At 44.3% G+C, this 8932-nt stretch overlaps 1 protein-coding gene across 4 annotated transcripts in view; it reads left to right on the top strand.

Annotated features, from left to right (window-relative positions):
- Positions 1–6946: 6946 nt before the first annotated feature.
- Positions 6947–8932, top strand: part of GYS1 (glycogen synthase 1) — a 34498-nt gene continuing 32512 nt past the window's right edge. Inside the window, exons 1-2 of one of the 4 annotated variants that reach the window (XM_061591343.1) lie at positions 6947–7037; positions 8259–8429. In XM_061591343.1, the coding sequence (XP_061447327.1) occupies positions 8312–8429 (118 nt within the window). In that variant the 5' untranslated portion in view covers positions 6947–7037; positions 8259–8311. The other 3 variants (XM_061591344.1, XM_061591345.1, XM_061591342.1) reach the window with 3 other exon arrangements.

Here is an 8932-nt window from a genome sequence, read left to right as displayed (position 1 = left end):
AGAGCAAGAAAAAAAGCCCGCCTCCGAATTTTCATTGGCCGATGAGGCTTCCGCCGGTCGGAAGGAAAAAAGCCCGTCTATCAACCAATGTTCAAACCCCATTGGGCTAATTTAGAAAGGAAGGCTGGGCTTTTTGCTGCACGCAGGCGCCGACAGCTCTCAGCCCTAAACATCCAAAGAAACGGAGGAACCAGTGTACGTCAGAGTTGGGGGCGTGCCTCTACATCATGAACTTGAAATGCTATTGGGTGCCGTGGGGAAAATGTCCACAAATCGTGGCAGAGAGGCGTTTTTTCCTGGTAATTGTCGAATATCTATCGGAATACCTAAATGTTACTCAAAATAAAGGTCTCTTTCTCTCTAGCCGTTGGCTTTTTATTCGTCCCACCTCTCAGAGCTTAAAGTTATTGGTTAATTTAAGTGGCAATCAAAGAAGAGCGTTCGCGTTCAAACCCAGTTGCCCCACCTTATTTGCCATGAGGGAAACATGACAAAGGAAGAGAGGTGGGAGGCTCCGCTCATTCTGAAGGATAAACCTCAGTAGCACAGAGCGAAAAGGATATGACTTAAGGAAGTGAGATAGAAAGCATTAGCCTTTTAAAAAAAACTCACACAATACTAAAATGAGCCAAGCCCGATTGGCTAAGATGAGCTGCCATTCAACAAAGAGACCGCCTATCAAGCGGCTCTCTAATCCCCATTGGCCGACTTGGTAATCACTTATAAGTTTAAAAACCCCTCATAGTGCCCGTCATGCTCTTATTGGCAGATCTATATGCCAATTATTGGCGAGAACGATTGTAAAACGATTTAAAAGTTATATTGGCACAAAAATATGTGAATCAGTAGCAGGCCTTATCATAGCAATTGATTCCTTGGTATGAATGGTAACATGGCCAAGGTCGAATTCTATTGGGAAGGGCAAGGCGACACTCGGGGATTAGTAATAGCCCTTTCTGCTCACGAAAGAGCCTATTGGCTGAGTTCTTTGTCAATACAACAACTGACATGTTTGATTGGGTACTTTTCTTATCATTCACGGAGCGTGAACCGTCTGTACAAATCGATATTGGCCTCATTGATTATAGAGTTAGGTGTATATGGGTGGTGCCATTAACAGCCTGGGAATTCTTTCGTGAAAGCTTATTGGTAGAAAATTTGATGCGCTCCGGAAAGGGTGCCATTGACTACTTGACTTTACGCACGTGTCTGTGTCTCCGTCCTCCTACGCATTTATGTGGAGAGTAATTCTTTAGCACGTTACATGGCAACAGAAAGTTGTTCAAATCTCTGGCAGACTCCCTCCAGCCCACAAACTAAACAATGAATTTGGAGAAGCCGTAGCTTAATTCCTGTGTAGCGTAGGAGAGATAACACCAAGGGACACATTTGGGTTCCAACGCATCAAATCACAGGGAAATGTGTTGTGGGTGTTTCACGATTGCAGTGGTACCTGCTAAACTGGAATGGATCCACAGCACTTCTCTTTTCTCTGATGTCTGTCTTCTAGCTCCTTTTGTAATCACCAGTCAGTGAACTTTTTCTGGGCAACTATGGGTCAGTCATTCTCTCTTGTCCTGACCTGCCTCACAAGATTGTTGTGAGGATAAAATGGGGGTGGGGAAGACCTAAGTATCTATGAAGTGCTATTTAGCTTTGGGAGCTTGAACTATCACATGGGTGAAGACATTTTCATGAAATAGTGCAATTTAATTTTAACAATAAATGATTAAAGTCAAGGTCTAAACAAACATAATATATTTCTATCACATAGTAACACAAAAAATTAAAAACTTTACAAAAACAGGTCCGTTGCCAATAACCAACAGAATATACAATATTGATCAAACAAGCTTACGTGGCTTTACAACACTGCAATGCAAACACAGTGCTTAGTATGTTCTGAAATACCTGGCTCTGTATTACAAATATTGATTGCATCACAGCAAAATAATCCAAAAGTGTGATAACTTGAAATTCAGAAAATTATTACAAGTAATCTGCCACTTTAAACTTTAGACTTTAAAAAGCCTTCATCAGTGACATCTACTTAAAGGGCATCTCCTTGTGCATGGGCTCACATAGCGAATTCTTAAAAATATGGAAACAAATATTTTTAATAATATAAAATGTTGTTATGTGCCTTCAAGTCGATCACAACTTATGGCGACCATATGAATCAGCAACCTCCAATAGCATCTGTTACAAACCACCCTGTTCAGATTTTGCAAGTTCAGATCTATGGCTTCCTTTATGGAATCAATCCATCTCTCATTTGGTCTTCCTCTTTTTCTACTCCCTTCTGTTTTTCCCAGCATTATTGTATTTTCTAGTGAATCATGTCTTCTCATTATGTGTCCAAAGTATGATAACCTCAGTTTCATCATTTTAGCTTCTAGTGATAGTTCTGGTTTAATTTGTTCTAACACCCAATTATTTGTCTTTTTCGCAGTTCATGGTATGTGCAAAGCTCTCCTCCAACATCACATTTCAAATGAGTTGATTTTTCTCTTATCCGCTTTTTTCACTGTCCGGGACTACCGTGGTCTGAATGTGCCTGACTTTAGTGTTCAGTGATACATCTTTGCATTTGAGGACCTTTTCTAGTTCTCTCATAGCTGCCCTCCCCAGTCCTAGCCTTCTGATTTCTTGACTATTGTCTCCATTATGGTTAATGACTGTGCCAAGGTATTGATAACCCTTGACAAGTTCAATGTCCTCATTATCAACTTTAAAGTTACATAAATCTTCTGTTGTCATTACTGTAGTCTTGACGTTCAACTGTAATCCTGCTTTTGTGCTTTCCTCTTTAACTTTCAACAGCATTCATTTCAAATCATTACTGGTTTCTGCTAGTAGTATGGTATCATCTGCATATCCTAAATTATTGATATTTCTCGTTCCAATTTTCATACCTCCTTCATCTTGGTCCAATCCCACTTTCCGTATATGTTCTGCATATAGATTAAACAAATAGGGTGATAAAATACACCCCTGTCTCGTACCCTTTCCGACTGGGAACCAGTCAATTTCTCCATATTCTGTTCTTACAGTAGCCTCTTGTCCAGGTTGCACAGCAGAACAGTCAGATGCCGTGGCACCCCAGTATCTTTTAAAGCATTCCATAGTGTTTCATGATCTACATAATCAAAGGCTTTGCTATAACCTATGAAGTGCAGGGTGATTTTCTTCTGAAATTCCTTAGTCTGTTCCATTATCCAACGTATGTTTGCAATATGATCTCTGGTACCTCTTCCCTTTCTAAATCCAGCTTGGATATCTGGCATTTCTCACTCCATATATGGTAAGAGCCTTTGTTGTAGAATCTTGAGCATTACTTTACTTGCATGGGATATTAAGGCAATAGTTTGATAATTGCTGCATTCCCTGGGATCCCCTTTCTTTGGAATTGGGACGTATATTGAATGCTGTGGGCCATTGTTTTATTTTCTATATTTGTTGACACATTTTTTTCAAAATTTGGACAGATTCAGTCTCAGTAGCTTGTAGCAACTCTATTGGTATGCCATCTGTTCTTGGTAATTTGTTTCTTCCAAGTATTTTAAGAGCAGCTTCCACCTCACATTCTAAAATTTCTGGTTCTTCATAATGCGATTCTTCTGTGAATGAATCTGTCATCCATGCATCTCTTTTAGAGTTCTTCAGTGTATTGCTTCCATCTTCCTTTTATTTTATCTTGGTCAGTCAGTGTGTTCCCCTGTTGATTATTCAACAGCCCTACTCTTGGTTTAAATTTCCCTTTACTTTCTCTAATCTTTTGGAATAGGGCTCTTGTTCTACCCTTTTTGTTGTCCTCTTCTATTTCTATGCAATAGTTTCTATTTCTATTGTAATAGTTCTCTTTGTCCCTAGGTACTAGTTGCTGTATTGTTGCATTTAAGGTTCTAACCGTGTTTCTATCTCCTTTTGCTTTTGCTTTCCTTCTCTCTTTAACCATTTTAAGAGTTTCATCACTGAGGTCTTTCTTTTTACCTAGAGGTATTGTCTTTTTGCATTCTTCCCTGATAATGTCTCTGACGTCAGTCCATAGTTCTTCTCTGACAACTAAGTTTAAAGCCTCAAATCTGTTCCCTATTTGATCTTTGTATTCTTCTGGGATGTTATTTAAATTGTCAGCACGCTTGGATGAAACGGATTACTTGGATCCATACCAATCGGGTTTCAGGACTGGTCACGGAACTGAAACAGCCTTGGTCGCTCTGGTTGATGATTTGAGGAGGGTATTAGACAGGGGAGAATCCACCTTTCTTGTCCTCCTCGATCTCTCAGCGGCTTTTGATATTGTGGACCACAGTATCCTTCTGCTTCGCCTGGAGGGATTGGGAATTGGAGGCACTGTATTACAGTGGTTCCATTCCTTTCTCTCCGACAGGTACCAACAGGTAGCGTTGGGGGAGGAGGTATCAGACCCTTGGCCTCTCAATTGTGGTGTGCCACAGGGCTCTATCCTCTCTCCCATGCTATTTAACATCTATATGAAGCCGCTGGGAGCAATCATCAGGAGATTTGGGCTGCAGTGTCATCAATATGCGGATGACACTCAGCTCTATCTCTCGTTTAAATCTTCACCAGAGTTGGCTGTGGAGACCTTGTCCAAGTGCCTGGAATCCGTGAGTGGATGGATGGGAAGGAACAAGCTGAAGTTGAACCCTGATAAGACCGAGGTACTACTTGTGGGGGACAAGAGAAGGTTGGGTGACATTGACCTGAGGTTCAATGGGGTGAGTTTACCCCTAAAGGAACAGGTCCGCAGCCTTGGGGTTGTGCTTGATTCCAGGCTGTCCATGGAGGCTCAGATTTCGGCAGTGAGCCGGGCAGCCTGGTACCAACTACACCTCATACGAAGGCTGCAACCCTACCTTCCTGTTCATCAGCTCCCACTGGTGGTACACGCCCTGATCACCTCTCGTTTGGAGTACTGTAATGCGCTCTACGTGGGGTTACCCTTGAAAACGGTCCGGAAATTACAACTGATACAAAATGCGGCGGCTCGACTACTTACGAATAGTCGCCGCCGAGATCACATCACACCAGTGTTGTTCGACCTACACTGGCTTTCAGTTGTTTTCCGAGCCCAATTCAAGGTGTTGGTATTAACCTTTAAATCCCTATACGGTTTCGGCCCAGTTTATCTCACGGAGCGCCTTCAACGCCACCAATTATGCCGCCCGACAAGATCGGCCACACAGGGCCTTCTCTCAATCCCGCCAACAAAAACAGCCAGATTGGCGGGTACAAGAGAGAGGGCATTCTCAGTGGCGGCCCCCACTCTTTGGAACTCCCTCCCACAAGATCTCCGGCATGCCTCTTCCCTAAATGTATTTCGGAAAGCCTTAAAGACCTGGCTTTTTCAGCAGGCCTTCGGGGAATCCGGGGAGGGTTAATCGATATAATTGTAATGCCTCCTACCCAGTTTTAATATTGTTGTTGTAGATCTATTGTTTTTATTGTATTACTGTATTTTATTAATTGTATTTTAATAATTTTGTAAGTCGCCTAGAGTGGCCATTGGCCAGATAGGCGACGAAGAAATTAAATTTATTATTATTATTTATTATTTTGGCATTATGATTGCTTTGTTGTTCTTTAGCTTTGGGCTTACCCTATAATGTATTATGCTGTTGCAGATACAAAGTATGACAAAAATAATCTGAAGCTATTCTGCAATTTAATTTTATAAATTTGTAACATTTAATTTTTATATCTCTTAGTTGCTTCCCACCCAGAGCTTTTAATGAAGGTGAGCTATAGATCTGAGTAAATAGACCAATTTATCATCTCACATTCTATTCTAAGGCATCCACAATTTATGACCTAGAACCCTCTCCACACCAGCAGTGTATTGTTTCTTGATACACTTTTTTTGCAGGCCCAGGCAGCCAGCAAAACCAGGAGGTTTACTGTGCCTCAGTGAGCTGTCATACACAGCAACATACCTGGTTGGTCAAAGGTACTGATTGCTCTCTCTCTGTTATTTATTTACATACTTGAAGCATTTTTATTCCACTCTACAGCCAAAAGAGGCTGTCAGAGCACCTTACAAAGGTTAATGATAAGACAGCCCCAGCCCTCTTAAGATCAGTGAACCTAAAGGAATTGGGAGGGAGGAGGAATTATGGGCATTCCTATAGTAATTATCTGTAATCCATAATCTCCTGTCACTCTGTTCGTCATCCAGTTATCTATTCCACAGTCTTTTACCAGATTCTGTGTCATTACCCCGATCTTTTATTTACTTTATTTATTACATTTGTATCCTGCTTTTCTTTTCATGGTAGAAACCCAAGGCGGCTTACATATGGTTCCCAGGTGGTCTCCCATCCAGGCACTGACCAGACCTGACCCTGTTTAGCTTCAGGAGGCTGCTGGCCTCATGTGCCTTCAGACCATAGCCTGGGACCACATTTTCCTTTAACCCCTTATACTATCCCACACTCTTCTTTCACTCAAATTCTCTGCTGTACCCCACGATCGCCTTTAACCAGATGATCTGTTACCATCTCACAATTTATCTTTTAACCTCTTATTCTCCATAATTGCTTCCTTTATTTTCCCTGCAATCTCCTTTCACCCCTGATTCTCCCTATACCCACATTTCCTTCCCTCCCCCTTTTTCCCATTTTGCTTTCTCCTTCCATCCCAAATGCAGCCCCTGGTTCCCTCATAACGCAACTTCTGCTCCCCCTTCACTTCACCAATCTTCTGTCCTAGGAACTGTTGGTGACGCTTCCTCTTTAAGACCTTGCAACTGCCTCCTTTTCCCTAACACGCTTGAGGCTGCCGTGCCTGATGGGAGACTTCCCCAGCCAATCAAGAAAGCCAGAAAGGGAAAGGAGCAGTAATGGGGGGGCAGGAAAAGGCACCCTGCAGGCGCAAGGAGAAGAACGACCAGGGGAGGGGGCGAGTCAAGCTTGGCCGTGGCCCCGCCCTCTGAGTGGGTGTGGCTTCTGTGCAGGAGGGTCGGGAGTTGGGGGAGGAGGGGAGTGAGTAAGTAGTTCGTTCTCAGCTGCAGACAGGTAAGCCCGGCCAGGCTTCTCCGCGTGCTTCCAGAGAGAGATCCAGATCCCCCTCCCTTTTAATCTCCAATGACCCGTCCTTATTCTTAAAAGACACCCAGGATTTTTCTTTAATTCTGTACCCCTTTCTGTTCCCCTGATTGTCAATGAGGACCAGGCTACATACTTCACCACTCCCAAAATTGCCGCGACGGTTACTTCTCCCTTCTTCCACTCTCGCCCTGCCTATTCTTGCATAATCCCCCCAGTATCTTTGAGGAACAGATTTTGTGCCTCCCCAGGCCTGCTATCCCAAATCTAATACTTTCTTTTTCCCCCGCCCTGTTCCTGGTAAGATTCTTAAAGGAACCTTACACTGTATTCTTTTTTATCCCCTTTTCAGAAGGATCTCAGTCTGCTGTCCAGAGTCTTCTGTAAAATAAGGATAGGTGCCTACACTCCACCTTATCTTCCCCGAGGCTCCTCTCTCCCTGTTGCTTAAAAAAAATAAATCAGCACTCCTGTTCCTTCCTAGCGGTGTATCTGATCTTTATGCAGGCTTCCTTTCAAGCGTCTCTAAAATGCCTCCTCCACCCTTGCAGCTCTTAAATGTTGCAGCTGAAAAGCTCCAGGGCACCCTCTATCGCGACCTACCCTTTTCCTTGCCTCAGCTGTTGCTGCTCCTCAAGACTAAATGCAGCCCTTCAAAAAGGTCCTGGGGGTGGGTGGGGGGATGGCAGCAGCAGCAGCAGCAGCAGCAGCAGCAGCAGCAGCAGCAGCAGCAGCAGCAGCAGCAGCAGCAGCAGCAGCAGCAGCAGCAGCAGCAGCAGCAGCAGCAGCAGCAGCAGCAGCAGCAGCAGCAGCAGCAGCAGCAGCAGCAGCAGCAGCAGCAGCAGCAGCAGCAGCAGCAGCAGCAGCAGCAGCAGCAGAGGAGGGAGGAACTAGGACTTCTGGATCTCTGGAAGCAAAAGGGGGAAGTAGGGGGTTTGGGGGACTGAGTTTGTGACACAGAGACAAAAATTGGTTTATAATGGTTTAGACAAGGTGGGCAGGGAGCCAGGGCTCAACAGGGCGTGGAAACCGAGACTCTCAAGTACTCTGGGAAGGAGGAAAAGAGACAGGCTGAAAATGCTCCAAGGAGGAAAGGGTTTCCAGTGGGACAACCAGAAGTTAGGAAATTAGAGGTCTCTGAAAGTCACATGTTATGGTGACCTGATTGCCTTTTCCTTTTCTCTTCTCCAGACTAGACCCAGACCCTCTGACCTCCTGGTTCTCACTTTCATCCCCCGGGCACCATGCCACTGGCCCGCAGCCTCTCAGTGACCTCTCTGACAGGATTAGAGGACTGGGATGATGAACTTGACCTAGAGAATGCCATCCTTTTTGAGGTGGCTTGGGAGGTAGCCAATAAAGGTAAGTGGTGATTTATGTATTTTTGGGGGCAGGGGGGGTTCCTAGGAAAGTGGTGCCATTTGGTGGTTTAGATCAGACTGGTGAGTAGAAGCCAGAATACCTGAATTTTATTCTTCTGGGTGAGTGAATGAAGGATAAGAGTAGTGGGGAGAGTAAAGAGATACTGGAACAACGACCCCTGCTGAGACCTTTGTAAGCAAAGTAGTGGTGAATGCTAACACTAAATAACCCAAGCTTTAAAATAGGAGTGGCAACCCTGTGGCCCTCCAGATGATGTTGGAGTGCAGTTCCCATCTCCATTGGCCTTGCCCGCAGGGGCTGATGAGAAGTGCAATCCAACATCGTGTGGAGAGCTACATGTTAGCCAAGCCTGCATTAAAGGGTCATGTGAGAATGGGGCCTTGTGGAAACGGGCTCATGGGATCTGTGATCGGAGACACAGCTGGGCACCAGGTGTGAGGCTTAGATAGAGCAAGAGATTCTGCTTGCATTCTCTGTGGGCA

This window comes from Rhineura floridana, chromosome 11 (genome assembly GCF_030035675.1).
Source record: "Rhineura floridana isolate rRhiFlo1 chromosome 11, rRhiFlo1.hap2, whole genome shotgun sequence".
In the NCBI taxonomy this organism is placed as follows: Eukaryota; Metazoa; Chordata; class Lepidosauria; order Squamata; family Rhineuridae; genus Rhineura; species Rhineura floridana.
Note: the sequence above shows the minus strand (reverse complement) of the source record. Positions and strands in the feature narration are given on the sequence as shown.